Source organism: Sander lucioperca, chromosome 9 (assembly GCF_008315115.2).
Source record: "Sander lucioperca isolate FBNREF2018 chromosome 9, SLUC_FBN_1.2, whole genome shotgun sequence".
In the NCBI taxonomy this organism is placed as follows: domain Eukaryota; kingdom Metazoa; phylum Chordata; class Actinopteri; order Perciformes; family Percidae; genus Sander; species Sander lucioperca.
Window position 1 is genome coordinate 9,265,502 of NC_050181.1, and position 23,859 is coordinate 9,289,360.

Genomic DNA, 23,859 nt, shown 5'->3' on the forward strand with positions numbered 1-23,859 from the left:
AGACATTTAATTTAAAAATTGATGTCCCACTAAGTTTTTTCAATTACCTAATTGATTAATCAACTTGGTTAAGCCCTACAGAACATGTCAGTGTGCCGTTCCGAACCATAAAATCACTAATAAAAGACTATTATTTCAAGATTATCATTTCATAATGAATTACTTTATAGTAATCAACTGATTAAAGTAAATGCTCAAAGCACCACTAAAGAATGAAACCACATGTGAAATAATTTAAAAATTCATTTATTATTTCAGATTTTTTTCGCCTTTGTTATACAAAGATGTTAAATAACTTAAATACATTCTTACCAGTCATTTGTGATCTGTTTATACCTACAAGCTATACACATGAGGTAGAGGAAAATAATTTAGGGATCCCATAAGACATGAATAAGTGAACATGGACAAAGTTTTGTTGGTGTAGCATCATCACAAAGGGCAATACATGGTTGATGTGTTTTTATCTTTGTTTTACAAGCACAGCACAAATCCTAACAAAAAGTACATGTACATGTAAAGTGATCCACATGTGAGTATAAACTAGTCCATGCTGATGCAATCATGAGTTTATACTGCATCGTATGGTGATAACCAACATTACAAAGTCTTTTCACAAAAATAGTCGATTATACAAACAGATCAAATCCTATAAAAATATTGTTGATGACTGTGATTTTGTTTGAATACTCTCAAAAATGTGTCATGATCCTGTGCATGTATAAAAGACAGCTAAAGGTGAGTTGATTCTAAATTTGTTAGGATTTGTTAGTGCTTAGATGACAGCGAACAGTGAGATATGAAATGAAATATGTTGAAGTATACACTGCTTCTCGAAGCCTTCACCCCAAAAAGGAACAAACACCCAAAAGAAAAACAAAGTAAAAAATACAGGATATAAAATCAATTTAGACTTTGACGTTATTTACACTAAACACATGCTCATAATATATTTAAAAATAATTTATCTTTTATTTTTTTTTCTACAAAACAGTATTTTGTACATGATCCACTGACGACTAACCAGTGCAGAGTTTTGGATTTGAGAATATGGACAACTGTGACATCTAAAAACCAACTGGCTGCTGCATCATGCTTCTCTTTCTTGGGAGAATTTTTTAGGCCTATGTACAATCTATAAACAAACAAAAATGCACTTGGTGTGCATTTGGTATTCCTGTCATGCCTGTTTTAAATCCACTCAATAGTAGAGAAGATCAGTGTGTTTGGGCCGAGGAGTGTGTGTGCGCGTGTGTGCACGTGTGTGCGTGTGTGCGTGTATGTGTGTGTGTGTGTGTGTGTGTGTGTGTGGAACGCACACTCCGAAAGCTGTGGGAAGCAGGCATTTATGCTTCAGGTCTCAGCATAGCTATTATGGTTTCCATGTAGCGTGCAAAGTTCTATGTATATGTTTTGACCAGTCTTTATTTGGCATGCCTTCTCATATCAAAATGCTTGGAATTCATCTCCTCAGGACAAAAGCCCATGCAAGGCTCTCTTCCTAAAGCATGATACTGCTGTCAAGGACGGTGCTTTAATTTCAAATATTGTGCTAATTATTTTTAAAGACTAAACCATCTGTTAAAGGTAAAATACACTTTTAAGGCTGTTTGGCATGTTGCTGCATCAGTGATTACAATCTGTAACCATCTTGTTACAGCAGCTAGTCATTGCTACCAATTTCTGTTTCTGTTGCTTGTGAGAGTTGAACATGTGCCTCACTTTTGTCTTTGTACCACAGGAGAAGAAACCTTTGCTATTTACAATTTAAAAAAAAAAAATCTGCACTGCACTGTATCCATAAATACAGTTCTTAAAATACTTTAAAGGGTTTTTGGGCTTCAGTGCGTGAATGGCGCTATAATACAAAGCTGGGTCCCTCACTCAGTAGTTAATTCACACCAATCTAAAACAAGGCATATCTTATAGTTTATAACATAATGTTCCCAGAAGCTGGGTGCTGAGAATACAATAAAGTATTATTGTCTGCATTGTTTTTGTGTTCAGAGGCATTAGATGAGAAGATCAATGCCACTCTCATATCTGTCCGGTAAATGTGAAACTACAGCCACCAGCCAGTTGACTTAGCTCACCATAAAGCCTGGGAAACAAAAAAACAGCTAGCCTGGCTATGTGCACACTGACCGGTAACAAAATCTGCCTACAAGCATCTCTAAAGCTCACTGATTAGCATGTTATTTCTCATGTTTCTAGTCTTTATGCTAAACTAAGCTAACTGGCTAGCTGTAGCTTTAAACATGAGCGCGGTATCGATCATCTAACTCTCTGCAACAAAGTGAATACGAGTATATTCCAAACCGTCTCCTTTAAACTGTCACTGTAGTTGCATGGCAGGGTTTAGTATGCTGCATTGTGTCAACTGTGTTACTTTGTGCCAAGCAACAATATAAAAATGTAAATTAACTTGTGTATTATAACAACTTCACTGACTTTTGAATGAAGAGAGCTGATTTGCAAAACCCCAACGTTTGCATTTAGACATCAATTTGCTGAACATTAAACAAATATTAGTCTTATAAAATATATTTATATTAGTCATGAGACTTACGCATTCAATTTCACTTGAGGAACTCTGCAGACCCGTCAAGTTAGATTTCCGTCTCAGTTGCCTCCATACTGTTTGGTCTGACCGATGCAGCTCCCACTGTACATGCTGCATGTCTACATGTGTTGAATATGGCTCAATCAAATCGTGGCAGCTGAAGAGGAAAGCAGGATGTGAAATGGTAGGGGGCTACATTCCTCCAGTTCTCCACAGTTTTCTTTACAACTTCAACGTATTAAAAGTTAAACAAACAAAAATAAAATAGATTTAAGCTCCGCAGAGCTCCACAATTTCTAATGTGAGTTGCACGTGGACCGTTTGCTGGTCACGTGATCACCTGTTGCAATGTTGTTGGATGTAATAACAATGCCACTGTCATTTCCATCTTGGTTATTATTTGTATTTGCACTATTTCTTTCCAAATAGTTATAGTGGTTTAAGTTATTCCCTGAACACTGGTTCGCTCAAGGCCGAGAATAGCCTAAACAGACTGGTTTAGTTATTTTCTGTTAATGCATTTACTAACAGCTTCATATTATATTAAAAAAAAGAGAGAAAAAAATGAGATTTATTTTTCCCTGTGAAGGAGTAGTCCCAAAGGATTTATAAATTATCCACAGCAAGACAACGGACACAAGTGTTCTGCTTTCCAAAGGGCCTTGTCAACATGAATCAAAAAGAAAAATGAGCGAGAGCACACAAACAACAAAAAATTTGTGTGGTTAGTGGTTTTTTTAACATAGCTAGATAAGTGGCTTGTATATTATTACAATATAACTGAATTTATGTACATACATATGCAAACACACAATGTGTGTGAGTGTAATATGTGCGTGTAGAGTAAATCTTACACCCTGTCTTTTTTTTCTTTTTTTTTTTTTAACAGTCTCTGAATATGGTTTTTATCGCCATAAAAGTCGTCATTCAAACCACCCTCCCCCCACACTATCTATCACATGCTCACGTACAAACACACATGTAAAGATTGACAAACAGACACACACACCATTCTTCTTTGGGCAAGACCCCAGAAACCAGTCTGTTGGTGTTACTGTCCTTGTGTTGGATCGTCATTAGCTGGACGCTAATCTCTGTTTTCTTGTGAAAAGATTCAGTTGGATTTTAAAAAATAAAAATAATAAAAGCTTCTCTCTTCAAGGTAAAGAAAGCCGTGATTAAAAAAAAAAAAAAGGATTGAGATGTTGACCCAGTTGTCTGAGAAGTTGTTTTTTATCTGCAAACCCCAGACACAGGGGCCACAGGATCTCTGAAACACAACCCACAGAAATCCCTCAAAGTGCTTATTGCTCCTCCATCAGCTCGCTCCTCTTTTGTGTGCAGAACACTGTTCCGACAGTGGAAGCAAAATCTTGTTTGAAAACAAAACAACCACTCCTCTTCAACACAACCATCTTTCCTGCTCCACTGATTGTAGGGGCTGACAGGTCACTGGTTTACCCTTTGCAGGTATAGACCTCCTCTCTCTGTGTGCACTGCTTGCATTCGACGTAGCAGCACCAGCGCACCTGGCACTGGCAGGGCCGGGTCACCTCCCTACTTTGAGTGTTATGGCCTCGCCCGCAGCAGATTGCGTCACAGTTCTTGTCCTTATAGCACTTACGGGCTGCCGTGCCCGACGAGTACTTGCTGGGTCGACAGAAACTGGGCGAGTCCTCAATGTGCAGCAAGTCCATAGTGCGAGGGATCTGATCGTTCAGGCCAGGCACGGGCTGCTGTTGCTGCTGCTGCTGCTGCTGCTGCTGTTGCTGCTGTTGCTGCTGTTGCTGCTGTTGCTGCTGCTGTTGCTGTTGCTGTTGCTGTTGCTGCTGTTGCTGCTGCTGCTGCTGGCTCCGGCCTGTGGAGATCTCTCCCTCCCCCGTGGCCTCGTTGGTTGAGCTGCCGACCTTAATGGAGGTCTCATAGCGCTGCTTCAGCTGCTTGCCGATCTCGTGGAAGGGCAGGAGCTGCCTCCAGCAGGTCTGGACGGTGCAGGAGCCGGAGACGCCGTGGCATTTGCAAGTGGTCTCCACTCCAGCCTTGATTACCTGGGGCAGAGACAATGAAATACTGTTAACTGCCACATTAAAGGAATTTGATGAAAGCTATGTCATTTAATGAGCCTGTGTTTAGTAAGCAGTATTTCAAAGAGCCAAGATTACCCAAATATGCACACAATTAGACGATGAGGGTGGAGTGCAGTGGTTTGGGAGGAATGTAAGACACTGTGGAAAAGTATTACATTCACTGCTCTCTCTGATATAATAAAAAGGGGAAAACAGAGGCTTCACATATTGCATGTGAACTATCATTAACATAATTCAGAAGGAGACCAAAATTACACTTTGTCTAAGCCTTCGTATTAAAGAGCAAAAGAATATTAGCTGGTGGAAAGATTGATTTTGTTTTGATAACCACAGATTGCATTTTGATCAAACTCATAACTCAGTTATCATGATGCTTAGAGAAGCACTCTCAAATAGACAATCCATTCAGACAACCATGGGAAAGAGAAGGCGTATGTAGATGCTGGGCACTATTCTTTAACTGTAAATCTGTTTTCTAAACCCAGAGTTGATTGACTCAATCTTCTAGTGTGGTATTTATGCCACTACCCAGAGAATAAGTCATGTAAACAGTTGGAAAGAGAAAGAAAAGTAAAGACAGTTCTCTCTACATAAAATCATTCATAATTTCAATCGAAACATGGAGATCGTCAGCAAAAGTAACCACAACCACGTTATTTTAATGCTACTTGACCGCTCCGCAGTCAGCCAAAGTTCACTTCAGCATCAACCACAAAGTAAAAGCAGTGCATGTGCGAAAATCAATGATAATAACACATTGTCTTAGTTTGGATAGCATCTACAGTTCTTTTCTCAGACTGTGAAAGAGATCGGGGAACAGGAAGTGCATATTCATCACACCAGCAGGTCAAGAAAATTTGATAGGTCAGCTTTTAAATGTCGGGGGGATGCCGAGGCTAGCACATTCCAGCTCTGTCCTGTGTGGGAATTCATCTCGAAAGACTGCGGTATACCTCACTACATGTGCAGATCACAAAAAAGAGCAAAAACAATGTTGTAAATCTTTTATCACAAATTAAATCTCCCGAGAGATTGGATTTTGGAGAGCCACGCTGAAAAGGAAGAGCCTGCATTGGTCTTTTGGGAGAGGTTTGTGTCTGCTAACATTTGGGAAGTGTGCCTATACTATAATTCATGTTGAAACCAAAATGAAAATGGCTACAATATGAGAAAAGCAGAGTAAAAGCAACATATTCCAAACCTTAAGTTTGCTTTGGCTTGACAGATTAAGACCATTCCCTCTATTTTATTTTACTATTAAAAACACTTCCAAGATGAAAACCCCACATTTACTCACCACAAACAATTGCTGAATTGTGCCAGAGCACAAATGTGAGTCGCTGCCTATCTAATCTTGGAGAGAAAACCAAATATTGACTAATGAGCACTTTTAGATTTCACCAAATGTACAGTGGCAATTACTTTAATCAGGTTCTTTTCTTCAGGTTTCCTGGAGATTCATGAAACTCTATCTGCGGTTGTATTAAATTCCTCATTCTAACCGTATACTTGAATAATGTGTTTCGTCTGGGACAGCAGTCATTTACCAGCTCTGTAATGTTTAAACTCCAGCATTACAAAAGCAAAACCAAAGATATGGTAGTACAGTATATCCGGGATAAGGCGCACAATGACTTGGCACTTCATGTTGCTGTTTGTCTACATAATTGCACAGAACTCAACCTGTATTATATTATCACAGTTTTCCCACCATTTAACTGATTCATGTGAGCAGCCAACATTTCTGTTTAAATACTGTCTGTGACTCCAAATGAACCCTGACCCCATTCAAACCGTTTTCTTGATGAGCGTGTCCTGGTTGGCCTCATGTGTGTATTATATAAATTTTGCTTTCAAATGTTTGAAATTATTACTTTAATAAAAGGCAAATTAAGATGACAGCTGGTGTAAAGATACTGCTATAAAATGATTGTGTACTTTACTTTTTTCTTTCCTTTGAATGTTACTCCCTAAAATGTAACATCCCTGAGTCCCTAAATCACCGTTTAATGTGTTAGACAAATTATTAGCTAATAAAATGCTGTTGCTGTCAAAGTCCCAGACAAGCTATATGATAATCAATGAAGCAGTGAATGGCAAAAATAAAGACCATAAAGGGTCATTCCAACAATGTAGTATTGCACGTCCATAAAGTTTTAGGATTTACAACAGATTACAGAGACAGATTAAAGCAAGAGCGGTCAAAATTGATGCAGCAGAGGCCAAGATATTTTTTACTTTTCGTCCCTGGTTTTGCGATTATGAGTGACGCCTTTTAGATTACACATACAAGTTTGATTCATTGTGTATATATATATATATATATATATATATATATATATATATATATATATATATATATATATATATATATTAGGGCTGTCAAAATAACACGTTAATTTCGATTAATTAATCTGAGAAAAAATAACGCGTTAAAAAAAATAACGCAGATTAATCTATTCCAGCCGTTCTAGCCACCATTCAACTGTAAAATGAAGGAGGGAGATGAGAATGTTCTGCCTGGATCATTGATTGGAACATTTACTTGTAAAAATCTTCTTCCTGCCAACCCTAGCTACCAAAATCTGGTGAAAAATCTCTGAAACAGACGGACGGCAACACAAACACCGCTGCATGTGACGCTAGTTAACACCATAGACTGTATATAAGATAAGGTTAACACTATACTCAACAGCAGCTAACGTTAGCCTACCGCTAGCTAGTAGCTGGATTAAACACGGTTACAATGCTGACAGCTAGCGCTAAACGGTGTAAAGTTTGACTGTGTTTTAGCCGTCGGAAAAATAACACAGACGGTGCGTTCAATGAAACTGGTAAACTACAGCCTCGTAGTGCATTTCAAGTTATTGTAAATGTCCTTTTCCCACCTGGTGGTTGTTTTTGTCGTTCAACAGCAATTTACTAGTGAAATAAGTTATTGTTATACATTATTAATAAATCATTTCATTTTGACCATATGGCCTTAGCAATAAACAAGCCTTTCTTTAATGTCACCAACTGTTGTTTAGTACCCCTTTTTTTTCTTTTCTTACTTTCTTAAAAAGTATCGGTTCAGGCACCGTTAATTATGTATGCTATTAATTTTGATTAATTAATTACAGAGTATGTAATTAATTAGATTAATTTTTTTAATCGATCGACAGCCCTAATATATATATATATATATATATATATAGATATAAAAATATCTATTAGAGCAGCTTTTAGTAAGATTCCTCCAGAGCCACAGAAGACATTATAGAACTGTTTTCATGGGCTGAGTAGTACTCCCCATTATTAGAAAAAATGACTTTGATGCGTAAACTTATTGCAGTGCCCCGTAAATAAAACATCGTCATCTTCTCACTCTTACCTTCATGCCCACATTTGTGTTGTGCATGTCCACGCGTGCACGCAGGTCCTTGTTGGAGCGTTTGCCCAGGAAGTCCTTGACAAACTTGTTTGCGTATTTGAGGTTGTCTCCGCAGCCTCCCCACTGCCACGCCTTGCGGTTCTCCAGGTCCGGGGCCTCATCACACGTGCAGCGCTCCATGCGTCCTGCGCTGCAAGCTTTGGCCATCGCATGGGTTAGGCCCGCCGAGGAGATGGCATACAGGAAGGCTGTCTCTTTAAATCCTGGAAAAGCCCATTGGAGAGTGACAAATGAGAGGCAGGAAAATAGAAAAAGAGTGTGGTGCACCAAAATCTATCAGAGAGTTCCTTTAATAATATTTTTCATTTTCAATTTTTACCACAGGGGAGTAAAATATACAGATTCTTCAGTAGCCTTCCTAAGTGTGAAAATGAAATCCCATACCTCTCTTTAATATATTGGCTCGGTGGCGCCCCTCTAAGGTGCAGTTCCACCTCTCAAAGCGGAATTGATACTGGCATTCTAGGGCGCTCATGGTGATGGCCTCTCTCAGGGTCTCGGCCACGCCCGGGTCTCGTCTGCACATCCTGCGCTGCTTCTTCTCCAGTTTGAGCCGGTCGCACAGCTTGTAGTGGGCCCTGCCCACGTTCTCCTCTGGTAGAGAGTTCAGTGGCAGGATAGACAACGGTTCATTACCTGTCAACCTAGAGGAAAGATCACAGACACACTCAGGTCAGTTAAAACAGCGCACCGAGAGGGAGTGGATTCATCTTGATAAAGGTTCCAATAAAACACAGGATGCTGACCTTCTTGGATAAACAGTAAGTGTTGCAAAGATATACTACACAAACAGCACAGGAAGCGCAGCTGGGGCATATAATGCTCAAAAGTTTGGTTAATGTTCAAATGAATTCAGCTGTTCGCTGGTTAATGTTCTGGGGAATTCAACATTTGCTGGAGATTGAGATCAACCTCCAGCACAGGCGTGTCTGTGTATAGAGCAAATTCTCTGCAGAGGTGGAAGAGTTCTTTCTTTACATAAGAAGTTCCTGACACCGTTTTGTCCCTGTTTTAGACCTCACACACTAATGAAGTCACAGTATGGGGACATATTTTAAACAAAGGCATGCAGTGAACCTGACAGTCATACTGTACATGTGAAACAGTAGCCAGCGGATACTTGGTTTAATATTTATATCATACCCCGAGGGGGGGAGTCACTCACAGCAGCATTGTATAGATTTAAACATGATCACACTGCAGGATTTACACTCTCATTATAGATGCTCCATAACAAAAGTGAAATATAACAAGCAGAAGTTGCAGTTCTAAACATGGTATGGAGAACATGTGGTAGACTTGAACTCCTTTCATCAGTTTATTTAAGGGAAGCATATATAAAACACACAAAGCGGGGACTGCCACATAGCTGGCAAAACCAACAACCAACGTTCTGAGGTTGTGATGGGGAGAGCAGAGCATTACTTTCATAAACACACACAGGGTACATGACTGTCAGCCTGTGACCATTTTGGTCACACCAACTGACAGGATTGGCACCGTAGTTGTTCATTATGTGGAATTTCTGGCCTCCTTTACACCCTTAAAGTGAAACTGAAGAATAAATGGATTTACAGAACTCACAAAAGCACAAGTCTTCTGACCAACGTGCCTTCACAGACGGACTTGGGACATTTAAAGGACACATTTGTAAATGGATTGACACCTCGCCTAATGCTGCCCTAATGAAATGCAGGACTCTTTCACTACTACTTTTTGCTTTCACTGGAAAATGAAGTGTTACATTTTCATCTTTGTAAAAAAAGTGAGCAAAAACAAGGATTAAAAAGAGAGAAAAACTGAGTTTTGCATATGAATGTCTCAACAGAAACAATCCATGACACCCATGATCAATCATGAATTGTCCATCCCTTCTTGCACGTAAAAAGTGTACAGCTAAATCAATTAATAGAAGTCCAACTATAAGACTGTTAAGAGTAACCTAACGGATCAGTGTAACAGAAATGATTCCGCAATATTGTTGTAAATGTGCAGAGCACCTGCTGGATGTCCACACTGCTTTAGTTAATGGAGCAGGAGTGTTGATCGGTGAGCTACATTACTTTTACATTTTTGACTTCATTACTCTTTTTCAGAGAAGATTCTGTCACCACTCATTTTCACTTCATCCTCTAGCAGAAGGTCACAGGAGTTCTTCAACATGAGATTTGTTTTAATAAGTCCAATAACTGACTGAAATGTTTCCCCTCGAGTCCTCTGTTTCATACCAATGGACTTAATAGTTCACATATGCTATACGATATTGTCTTTACTAAGCATTCATGGCCTGGTTGAAAATCCGAGCAGTCAAATTAAAAAGGAGGCATCAGGATTTGCTTTCTGATTGGGTCAAATGGTTTCCTTTTTAAGAAGTGTGTTTGCCTTTCCTTAACTTGTCTGACAGCTATGAATTTTCAAATGGAAACCTGGCAAGTTGTGTCTTGACAGAGATTGCTCTCCCAACACACTTAGAGAGTATAAAAATGTATGGTTTGAGGCGTACAGAGTGAAGCATACACAATGCACGAGAACTGTCTCGCTGTGAACAATATTTTCCTCTTGTTTGTCTCATGCTTTGTTAAAATGCACTGTGTTAACAATGCCCAGGAAACATATTCAAAGTGCCAAAACAAACAATTTCAGCTAACCCGGTATGTTACATATGACTGACAACCGTTTCACAACATTTCTATGGCAAGCAAGGAGACAGGAATTGAATGTAGGCACCACATGGGGTACCTGCCTAAGTCCATTTGAAATACCAGTGGTGAATTAAGAATCATGTCAATTTTAAGATGTATTTCAAATTCACACTACACCAGGAAGCAGTTTACTACTGCATATGTCTGCAATATTGAAAACAATAAAATAAGCAAATTTGAATTAAATGTATACTCCAAATATATATATATATATACACACATACATATATATATATATATATATATATATATATATATATATATATATATATATATATATATATATACACACACACACACACATATATATATATATATACACATATACGTATATATATATATACACACACATACATATACACACATTATATATATATATATATATATATATATATATATATATATATATATATATATATACATACATACACACACACATATATATATATACATATATATACACACACACATATACACATATATATATACATACATATATATATATATATATATATAATGTGTGTATGTATGTGTGTATATATATATATATATATATATATATATACACACACACACACACACACACACATATACATACATATATATATATATATAGCTAGTTTCAAAGACAGCCCAGAGGCAAAGCATGGAGGGGAGAGATTTGAGAGCGGAGAAACACTTCACGTCTCCAGAGAAGAAACTACTGGCCGTAGCTCGCTCTTGTGCATGTTTCCACTCTGTGGCAGACCAGAAAATAGTCAGAGAGTACACAGATGTAATCCATTTCTTGTGTCTATCTATTATCTATTACTGGATGCCCTTTTTGATTTCTACAACATTATATGTTTATTAAACAGAGTTGACGACTTTAATTCAACTGGAAATCAAATAAAATATTTTCACTGGATGCAGGACCATGACCCCTGCTGTCACACAAAAGGGTCCCACATTCCAATATGGTGATCTGCAAAAAAGAAGAAATATCACACTGCTGTTTGCTGAAGAATGAACTTATTCAACTCACTTAGAGGAAAAGAGAATTGGAAGACAGCACAGTGGCTGAATCACAAAAATCATTACAAATCTGAACTTGAAATCTTCTGTCAAAAGGAAATAATTTGTTTTCCCATAACAATGACGACCTTTAGGAGAAAACATGTAAAAACCCAACCACATGTCATCTTTGACAATGGACCATTCATAGAGGGTTTATAAACTGTAGTCTCGCTTTGCAGGACCATCTTCCACAACGCTGCAAAGTAGGGTCTGGCTAGTCCACACAGCATTCCGGGATAGGACAAAAACGTGCTCTGGTTAATTGGCAATCCTTTAAACTAATCACAATTGTCATGGGCAGCGCTAAGCTCCTGACGGAGCCGCTGCCAAATAGCCTCGGGAAGGAACTTGTTTTGGTGGAACGTGTACATTCAAAAGTTATTTTAGTCGTGCAACAGAAAACTCAGATTGGACAGATAGTCTAGCTAGCTGTCTCAGTTTACCCTGCAGAGATCTGAGGAGCAGTTAACCATAGTCCTCATAAATCTACCAGAGTTTAAAATTCCAACACAAAGAAAGCGGAAGGAAACGGACATCCGCGAAAAGAAATGCATCCGGCCTGCGGCACCGTAGCAATCCCGGAAGTGGATATAGACTAATAAACTGTAACTTATGGCTTTATTACGGGTTAATACATATTGTATTAAAGCTACATAGATCAGTTAAAAGCCATTAATACAAACAGTATTTTTAAGTTGCCAGAAAGGGAAAAATCCCCTTGACTGATTGAACCATATCACCACTTTCCTTCCACAAAAAAATGTTGCAGTGGATCTGGACCGTAATCCAACAGATAAGGCATTAAAGGGGATATATTTAAATAATTTCCAGGTTCATACTTGTATTTTGGGTTTCTACTAAAACATGTTTACATGCTTTAATGTTCAAAAAACATATATATTTCAAACTGTCTGTCTGAATATACCTGTATTCACCCTCTGTCTAAAACGCTCCATTTCCAACATTCTAGGGCTGCATCAAATGATCATTTTCTCCATTAATCGATTAATTGTTTGGTTTATGAAATGTCAGAAAACAGAAAAAAAGCTCATGGTGAAGTCTTGAATCAGCTTGTTTTGTACAAAGAGCCATACGGTAGTCACTAATCTACAAATATATAACACAAAGAAATTGAATATAAAAAAAAAAGAAAATCAAATGTTGGGGGTTATTGCTTTCAAACGAATCAATTTTTAAAATGATTGCACGCATTAATTTTCTGTTGATCAACTATTCAATTAATCAGCAAACATTTTCAGCTGTACAAAACAAATACCAAATAGAATATATAATTCTTCACAACCTGGAAACCTGAAATCTGTTCATCTAATAACTGATCTATAAAGCACTAATGAATTATCTTCTGCCATTAATACTGCCATTGGTTACAACTTATAAACCCTTTATAAAGGGCACCTTATTAGAAAGTACAGTTTACAGTTGCTTATCCCCAAACATATTTAAAGACTAAGTGATGTTCAGGGACCTACACAGTATCTCCGCCACACGGAATTAGAAAGTAAGAACATGTAACTCTGTTTTCACATCATGGACCGAAAATGGTAGGTGTTTTTGTTTGAGGTGTTGGCACAGCAACACCAATTACACGTGGAATATAACACCAACATATAAAACTCATTATTATCCTACGTGAGGTGGGATTCTTGCTGATGTTTGCTCAGCTTTGCTTTTTCCATTCACACACTTGCCTCTACACACTCCTCGCAGACATCACTGACCCACTCTCACACTGCGCCTCCTGCACTGTCTTTCACTTAGTAACACCGGAGTTTGTTTAGTCCTTTCTCTTTACCTGTCAGCACTTCCCATTGCCCGTAACTTTTACTTTATGTACATTTTCCAAGGCAGCGGGTTCAGTGAAAACGCCTCATTTCACACAGCGGAGTCGATCCCTCAAGGAAATCATTGACTAGTACTAAACTTTGCCATCATCACTCTCTCTCTGGCTTTACATTACAGGCCTGGAAGTGACCCTCAGCTGGTAATTCTGCTCGTTTTGTCACTGGTTTGGTATGTAAATAGTTAAGGAGGTGTAATAATACCTAAACTCTTAGATAGTGGCAAACATCATCTCTCTTACTTTAACTTTTTTGGCCTAATTGAATTGCCTGCTCCGTGTATAGGGTCCACAGACACATGCTGTAGCTTTGTAACTGCTGGTGTTATTCATATACTCACACAACCATATATAAACAAAGGTGGCTCAGTCCATGTGGTATAGATTAATCTCAGAATGCTAAAGCAAAACAGAAAACTTTACAAATAATCTATTAGATGCAGTGCTAAAACAATTCATTCAATCATTGGTTCCAGCTTTTTAAAATGTTTGCAGTTGATAAGTAATAAAAAATATATTCACAGCTGGACTATCAAACGGGACAATATATAAACCAATTTTAACTTATCACTGATATGTTGGCACAAGAAACTGAAGTACAGAAATGCCAAAAATATGTCTGAGGTAATTTACAAACAGTGTCACCATTACAAAGTTTGTCCAACAGGGAGTACTGAGTTTTTTAACTGTAAAATGTTCCCTTCTTTCCTTAACAAAAAAATAATTCATGGAATTCTTCAAGTTTTTCTAGTATGCCTTAAAAATGATTATTGGCCGATATATTATTGATTTTTTTTTTTTTTTACTTTCAACTCTCAAAAGTCCACTACCAGGGCTCTCGTTGTTGCCCTATTTAGATGTTTTTTTTCTGTTATCAGAGACATTTTTGCAACTTCTGCACACATTCACAGTAGAATAGAGCCATACTATTCAGTAACCCTCCGCCTACTTCCATGGCATGGATCCACCCATTCTCACCTGACTTCATTCACTTCCAATTAAGGGTCTATTCTCACCTGACTTCACTCACTCCTAATCAATGGTCTACTCTATAAGTCCCGCCCATTTCCTTTGTTCTGGCTGGCAGCCACATGAAGCAGCATGTGAGGGCCCCCTTGTGCGTGATAAAAAAAACGCCAAGCCTCATCATCTCCTATCGCTCTAAATGTGTGCATAGTAACAATAAATGGCTTTAACAGAAATGTCAGTTGTCCCTCCTACATTCTTATTGATGTACACCGGTGATACTCGTTCTCCTGTGAACCAATCCTACAGTTTCTAAACATGTAATACTAACAATAATGTCAAGATCAATATTTTCCAAAGGGAAGACTCTCTTTGGTGTTTCAACTGTTGAACAAAGTATTTAAAAATGTTTGAAAATGCCAATAAGTTACCAAAATGAAAACGGAAAAGTGTTTTGGCAATTTTCAGTCAGTGTCTGTTTATGAGCTTCACTCCACAAGGCTAACAGGTGCTGGCTACGTTTGTGTATGTACTAAGCATAAACACGTGTGTGTGTGTTTATGCGTGCATGTGCACATGCATACGGGCACTTACTACCTTAAGTCAACACCTACAAGAGCCAGTTGTGGCTGAACGCGCCCAGGCAGAAAAAGCACAAAAGCCACAGTTTCTCCATCAGCCTGAACTTGCAGGTTGTGTGGTCTGGTGTCTCGTAGATCAACAATTTACCCCCCTCCTCCTTCTCCTCTTTTTTCCCCTCTTCTCCGAACTTACCCTATTCCCACTGGTCGATTACTCTAAACGAATGCCAATCATTCCGCCCAGCTGTTGGCTCAAACAAAGTCTCCTGTAGACAAAACCACCGCTGTCTACGAACGTAACCTACACAAGACAATGACGGACATGAACATGTGTCCTGGAACAGTTAAGCTGTCATGAAGACAAACTACCGTGCTCACCTGAGATTAATCTGTACATATTTTAAAAAATCAAAACATTGAGTTTTTGTAGGAAATTAAACTCGCCAGTGCTGATCTACTTTTCTCTCTTTCACTTTTTCCTTCTGCCTTCACAGTGTTTAAAATGCTCCTTTTGGGGGGGGGGGAAGTGTGTGCTTTTCTCAGAAATGTTGGATGAACTTCAGACCACCCTGCCCAAGTACCATCTGGTGTATCACAGCCCAAGCCATGCCAGAGGTTGTAGGAATGTGTATGTGTGTGGTGTTTTCCCTCTGGCCCACTCTAACTATAGCTGACAATGTGCTCCACAGCTTAAACTTGAATAATTGAAGAAACCATGAATCAGTGTCAAATGACTCTCTGGTACAAGGAGTCTCCAGGCTATTGTCCACCTCCAAGAAGTTCAGAAGAGACTAAATTCTGCACTGAACTCAGATATTTTCTCCCCAACACAATTCATTCCCCAAGTCCTTAAAACCAGAGATAGAGGAAAGAGTAAACGATTATCTACAAGGCTAAGATAAGATTAGTCACTGGTTGAAAAGCACAGGTTGTTGTGACTACTCCTAACAATCTGGGGTTGACACAGTACAGTAACATGACAAAACGACTTTGAAAACAACAGTGGTACTGGCCTGGGACTTAGTAAGTCATTATTAGTTGAGTAATGAGCCTTTCAGCGTAGTGGGGATGTCACGCAACATCTAGAAGCACTGCTATTCACAATATGAGGGGGGGAAAGTCCGCTATCTTGTATGACTTAACAGGATATGACCCAATGTTATATCATCTGCCGTCCCTTCTGATCATTTACAACCCACATATGCCATGTCAGACTACTCCCACTAACGTACTAATGTACTCTCTTGATATTTTAAATGTAAATGACATGCTGCATTAGGAATATTTTCTTTTAATTCATTGGATTCTCATTCCACACAAAAAGTTAAACCAGAAAAATCTGTCTTTTAATTCATAAAAAAGGGGGAAACGTTACTGCTCAGCCTAATTTTTTAATCCACAGCCGTGAATGCATGCGCTGGTAGCTGAGCAGTAGGACTGCAGGACCAGGTTTGGGAATGGGAGTGTGGGGCATGGTAAGAGGTTTAACTGCTATGTGAGAACTCAAGGCTTCTAAGGTCAGCAGCTCAGTTATAGTCACTGTGTGACTGGCACAGATTGGGTACGCAGCAGTGTCCGCATGACTCCCCTGTTCTAGCCTACACCATGGCACAGAGCAGCCCTGTACCAGCGCACCGACGCACCAAACACGTTCAGGCACTCATACTGTATTCGGCTTTAACCTCTTCGCACATGCAGACACAAGACCCAGACTATGGTCAGTAACAGTTTGACTATAACCTATAAAGAAGATATTTACATTTAAGTGTGCAGAGACTGGAAATATCAGGTTTGTTCATTCCTCTTACACTGGGCAAAAGCACTCCTGTGAATAAACCGAGCATGCAAAGTAAAACCGCAAAATCCAAAACAAAACAGTTGCTGTTTTGAATCACTCATGCCTTAGTAAATACAAGTGGCTGAGTTAATTAACGGTTATTTGCTCTTACTACTGAATGATTACTTTTGTTCCTGAAAGGCCTACAGAACCCAAATGCAAAACAAAAAATGCAACATGTTATTGTTTTTAATCTGAAATATTGAAGTTTGAACACTTGTTGTATGATACAATATGGTACTTTATTGTCTGGACTGGAATTCATTTTGCATCATTCATTTGAACATACAAATATCACTTTTCATAGACGTACAAAATGCAGTAATTTCAAAGTTAAAGACGGAAAGTGTTGTTAATGTGCCTCACCTGACAAATATTCCCCAGAAGCATGAGTTTCTGTGCATGTACACACAGCTAATTTATCGCCTGGAGTGAAAAGGTTTGACTCTTGACAACTGATTGATGATTAAAGCAGCAGCAACCAGTTGAAAGTCATGCAAATGGACCATTTCAATGTGAACTAATCTACTTCAGGGTTAATCACAGCGCAGATCGCTTGCCATGCCTAGGCCCATTCATGTTAGCGTACGTCTGACTGTGTCCATTCTCAAACTAAAGCTCAGGCTTTATGGATAAATATGCCTTTTGGGGCAAACCTTAGTCTATGTAATAACACCCATTTGGCAAACACACCATTTGAGTAGAGTATCTGAGTGCATGTCAGGTCAGGCTTCTATATGATTGTGTTTATGCAAGATGTACGTCCTGATAAAGTCCAGTGAAAGTCTAACCCTGCAGTTTTGAAATGGTATGAACAAATTTCTTTCATCATTTATGAAATTATTAATCTTTACAAACAGGTGCATGACATTAAAAACGAAAGACGTTTTAAATTGTGAAAATTGACAAAAGATAAAACAATGTTAGACATGACAAATGCACAGATATCTCTATAAGGCCAAAGCCTCATTTAGGGTTTGTCAATCTGCTAATCTTGGCAGATATGTAAAGTGCCATGTCTCTTTTATCCCCACAAACCAGGCAGAGAAAACGTCTGTGGTCAAGGATGGAAAACACAGGACATAGTGGTCACACTAACTAGCATCATCTCCTCAATGCCTGACCACTAAAAGTATCTTGAGTTTATATTAGTTTTCCTGTTTTGCAAATTGCCCATGTCTCCAGCTCCATCTGCAAAGATCATCATGCATTACCAACAAGAGTTTCCTTCAACAGGAGTTTCCTTCCCATATTTTCTCACTATCCACCAATGAAGTGCACAGCTGACTGTTGGGACAGTCATTTTAAAATCAAATATGTCTTAGCTGCGGTCTCCTCGGCATGCTGATGACACCAGAACTGTAAATGTGATGTGAGCAGGCCAAACACATTTTAAAAGCCTAACCAAACCATGTAATCTTAAAAATATTCAGAACAACCATGTTATTATACAGTATGAGCCCCATAACAACCCACTACAGACACCACTGAAACCTCCATAACAAAGGTGTGTACTACTCTGCAAATTTTGACGACTCAATCTGTTAAATACACAGTAAGGCTGTGCATCTTAGTTTAGAGAAGACATGATATTCTCTGCAGAGAGGGGATTTTTTGCTTTGTAAGTTGAAAGACACTTTGTACATGTCATGCAGGTTGACCACAACTAAGCATACGTAGAACTATTTTCTTTTCCTAAATTATTTTTTCACAGACTTGGCTGCCTTTACATTTGATGTTTTCTCATTTCATTTCCCACTCTCCTACTGTTACACAAAAAGGTTACAAAGTGCTGATTGAGGACCATCCTGCACTCTCAGAAGGCGCTGCACCGCCCTGTGGCATCCACAGGCATAGCAGGCCTTTCCACGGGGATGTTATAGAGCAGAGCACTCAAAGCACAGCTTAGCTCAAATCCAGATTTATCAAACAGAAATATAAAGAAAACAAAGCTCTCTCTTTTCAGAGGCCATGCAGTCTGTTATCTAAGCCTCCAGGGTTGCATGATCTCACCACGCTACATGGTCACAGCGCCAGTGCTGAGAGAATCCTATCTTCTTGGCTCACAGTAAAGTGATACCCTTTGAGGTGTGGCTGTAGCCACAGGATATCCTATGAAGTTGGGAAATCCCTCTATCAACGGTGCTCCCCGCCCTGCTGCGCGTCAGGGCTAATCAGTCCTTAAGGCCTGGTAATGAGACGCCTGCCACCACTGTCTGCCAGGCATCGCCAGCCTGAGCCCACACTAACTCTGCTGCTCCTAATGAGTGGTAATCACCCAGCAGCTCCCCACAAACCACTGCAGGGATGCCGGCACGCACATGAGGCAGGCAAACCAAAAGACGGGAGGGGAGAAAGAGAAGGGAACCAAAGGAAATGTTTACATGGAGCCTTTTCAAAAACAACTTGTAACATTTCTGTGCGAAAGAAATGTGGCTTCTTTAAACTTTAAAACACACACCGTTTGATACACACCAGGAACTAATTCAGCACAGTGATAAAAACCTTTTACAGCTGCAAACTGAAAAATCCCTCCTCCACAGTAAATGTACACACATCCCATTTGTTATCCTGTTGTTTTTGGCATTCTGCCTCACTTAATGGAGCGCTGAAAACAATAATACCTTCTGAAAGGACATCAGCTCTGTTCAGGAACTAAATGCCGATAGAGTTTTTAAGGATATCACAGTAATTAAACAGCAAGCAAAGGCAACCACTATATTTGCTTCTTCCGGATGCTGCGGTGCCTCTGTGATTGGTTAATCCCAGTTGCATGACTGTGGGCAGCCTTCCTGTATATGTCGCACATGAACTAAATAAAAACAAACTCTTGACTTAGTGTTAGGACTCGCATTCAGCACAGTTTACAAGACCACTGGATGACATGCCTTTTACAAAAACTCAAATTTAAACCAACAGTCGTCTCAGAGAGCCCTCTGAGCCCCGACAGGGTCAACTGAGCAAACAAATTACTTCCGTCTTTGACAGTTTACACAATATCTCATCAAGGTGCTGCAACCTATCAAATCAAGTAATGAAAGCTCAGCCTACATCTACGATTCAAACTCTAATGATAACGGATTAAGCAGAACCAGCACCTGCCACAACAGGCTGAGGGAAAGAAAACGAGTGCTCACATTCTTGTGGCAAAGGATGACAATTTAAGCGGGTGCTTGACTACGCCAGGAATCCCACCCCACCCTCGACTGCGCAGACTATGGGCAGGAGAGATTGTGTTTATGTTACACTTACGCTCCACCGCACTCTGGAAATTGGGTATGCAACATTGACCCTCTATTTTGAGTAAATCAGTACTCAAGAGGCCCTAGGATGCCTCATGCTCATGGAATATTTATTTGAACAGGTTTGTACTAGTGTGTTCCACAGTCAAAGCTGAGCTAGACTGTGCTGGAGTGTCACCGGTGTCGAGTTTCTGGGAAGTTGGCCACGGGGCAGTCACATTTTGTATCTGTGTCACCTGTGCAGGCTCTTTCAGTATGTTTCATGTTCCTCAGCTGCAGGGCTAAATCATTCACTGACACTCATTCATATTCCCTCCTCACTGAGCCGCGGAATAATAAATCTGGGAGTATCGTAATACCACATGTCTCGCTGCACTACACAGGCCACAGATAAAAAAACAGACTGACATAGGGAATTGAAAACAAGTACTAACTGAATAAGTAAATATGCATTGCCATTAGGACCATTAAGGCTGATGTGAGTGCCAATTTGGCACGTCAGCCTTAATACATACTGCCTGCCAAGGGAGGGAGACAGAAACAAAGTGCAGGGTTACATTTGTCTTTTTAATGCAACTTTGGAGCTGAAACCAAAGACAGAGAAAGTACTTGATATGTGCATGAGCATTAGAGATGATGACGTTGTACTGAGAAGGACCGAGATATTTCCATCATACAGAGATATTACAGTTGTCGTACAGCATGTTTACATCACTCACATGAGTGCCAACTCTTCGGTCCAACAGGCAAGAGAACAATTACCCAGGCATGTAAAAAACTGTGTAAATCACAACAATCAGGTTTATTCAGACAGTTTGATATCTAGAAAATGACTCACTACTCCCAAAATTGCTATTCTTTTTATATTTTTTTCTTCTTGTTTTTAAGTTTTTGTAAGATTTTTATACCAACATAACTTATTTTATACCAACATACCTTACCTTAAGAAGATAGCCTATACACCCAGGAGAAGCTAAAACCCACTTCAACAGGTAGACAGGTCTATCACACGAGTCTAATGGGCCCTTAGGGGACACTTCCTGTTCCCAGATCATTTAACACTCCTGGATCCTGCACAACACCCATGCCTACAGAACTATAAATTTGACTCTGCTGGAAAGGCTTCAAGTGTCATCACTCCACAGTCTACAGCCATTTGTCTCTGTGCACGTCTGCGCTGTTTGCAGCCAAGGGGAGCACTAACAACACCCATCAACACAGATATTAGATACTATGGAAAAGCACCCAGATCTTGCTTCTGTTTAGTGTGACAAGCCACCTTGGTACATTTTATTCTGTCAGTTTGTAAAGATTATGTGTTGGATAAAAACTCTTCAGTTGCAGGTGAAACATGGCTGCTCTTCCACCTGACATGCTGACCTCATTTGAACAACCTTGGCTTCCCTGCAGGGTTAATGCTCTTCTGTAACTTAAGAAAAAGCTAAGAGTGCAGTTCATGTGAGTAGGCAAACTGGTGTCCGTGCATTAGCAGGCTCTCTGAAGTGGAGGTCATAGTGGGCTACACCTATAATCCAAGGCATTCCATGGGAATTGCTTAGTTTGAAATATACACCCTTGTGCTCTTTCTAAATTAAACATTATTGTCTATATGACATGATACATGAAACGCTAAATGTTTCTGATTAATTTCCTAACACGTGTTCCAAGTGTTGTTTAAAGTTGATGGAGGCAGCAGGAAGAAAAAAAACCCTGCCAGAGTTGTGTGATGTTTATGCTGGATGGGGGAATTTTCTGTGCAAGCTGAGCAGACGTTTCGGCCACCAGTTCAGTCAGATTGCTTTATTGTTACCAGCTGTGGAGTCTGAGGCATATACAATCACCTTTCGCTCCGCGGCTGTTTTCAGAGTCGACTAAGGATATGATTTTACAAGTGTTTCAGCAAAATAATCACTCAACCGCTACCTGCCATTCAAACGTGCCAGGGGTTACTTTACAGTGGGCGCTGGCTCAATTGTCAGGGAAAGAATGGGGTGAACTCTCCTTGGCCAACATTACTACATTACTCCGAGGCTGCATTTACCTATAATATATGCTGTGTTTATGGGCTTGCTAAGAGCTGACCCTGCTTGTCACTTTATTTATTTTTTTAAATTGTCAGCAGCTTCAGTGAGGCCAAATCATGTGCAGACAACCTGTTGCAGCACCCAGCTGCGAGGGGCCGCTGAGCGCTGCTCAACCGCCGCCAAATGACACCTCACTGACCCGCGGATATTAATGCAATCAAAACAACTCATAGAACAAATCAAATGTTGTTTTTGCTCCAGAGTCGCTAAATAAAATTGCGTTAAAAAAAGTTTCAGTAAGTTTAAAGTAGGAACAAATTTGTTACCTGCTTTGTATTTCAGGAACCAATCAAATCAATGAAAGCAGCATCATGCATCACTGTAGGCTATGTCTGTCTGTATGTCTGTCAGTCCTTACCCGAAATATGCTGCGGTTGGTCCAGGCAAGTTGAGAAGATACACTATGACAGTGAACGATAACCATCCCAGGAGTAGGTGTCCATCCAGCATTTTGCTGCGGCTCCAGGGCAGATCATTTCGTTTCTCCTGAGTAGCTGTGTAAAATCCCTTGTTGAACGTCCAACACTTCTTATACAGAGAGGAGCTGCGCTGCGCTCCTCCCATCAGCACGGAGAGAGAGAGAGAGAGAGAGAGAGAGAGAGAGAGAGAGAGAGAGAGAGAGAGAGAGAGAGAGAGAGAGAGAGTAATATGGCAATACATACTACAGAGAGCTGAACTGATTCACAATTCACTCTCAGGTTCCAGACAGACACATCTTCTCAGTTGTCTTCATTTATGATTGGCATGACAGTTTCTCCTCTGTGGGCGTTTTAAGCACCATACCGTCAGTGTGTGTGCAGACTGAGGTCAGTCTCAGCTGGCCTGTGATCAAATACTTGTTTATCATCAGTCAGTGACAGTTTATTTCCAGAATGGCAAACCCTGCATTTGTCAATCCAGCACAAGCAGGAAAATACAGTCCATGTCCTGCACTGTATGGATGTGAAGTCCATATTGGCTAAGAAAAAGATGTTAAAATTGTAATTTTTACAACAAAATGAACACTTTTCTGAAGAGACAAAGTTGTATCTTATGTTATCTTATTTTTGTGTAGCAGTGGAAAGTAACTAAGTAAGCTTATTGCACTATTAAGTACTGCACTTTAGTACACTTTTGACATAGTCTATATACAGTATATGACCGAACAAGCTCACCACCAGGGCAACACCATCCTGTGATACAATTGAAAGCTCCAGAACAAATTCTTGAGCATTTACACAAGTGGACCTTATGTCGAAATAGTTTTGTCAACTACTGTTTCCAAGGTCAAGAATTAACTTTTAAATCTGAGTTTTAACATATTTAGTAGGATATGGAGTGAACTATTTCCATATGCATATACTACTTTCTATATTGTACTTTTTGCTCCACTACATTTATCTGACAGCTGGAGTTACTTTGCAGATTCACAGAAAACATATAATGGGCTTATAAAATATGATGCATTTTG

The 23,859-nt window shown here is 39.5% G+C and overlaps 1 protein-coding gene across 1 annotated transcript; it reads right to left on the minus strand.

Moving 5' to 3' along the window:
• Positions 1-447: 447 nt before the first annotated feature.
• On the minus strand, positions 448-22,940 carry wnt9a (wingless-type MMTV integration site family, member 9A). Its single transcript, XM_031294032.2, has 4 exons — positions 22,768-22,940; positions 8,468-8,727; positions 8,024-8,286; positions 448-4,611 (listed from the first exon to the last, which is right to left on the minus strand). Exons 1-4 carry the CDS (start codon positions 22,857-22,859, stop codon positions 4,021-4,023), a joined length of 1,206 nt encoding a protein of 401 aa, XP_031149892.1. The 5' UTR covers positions 22,860-22,940; the 3' UTR covers positions 448-4,020.
• Positions 22,941-23,859: the final 919 nt, after the last annotated feature.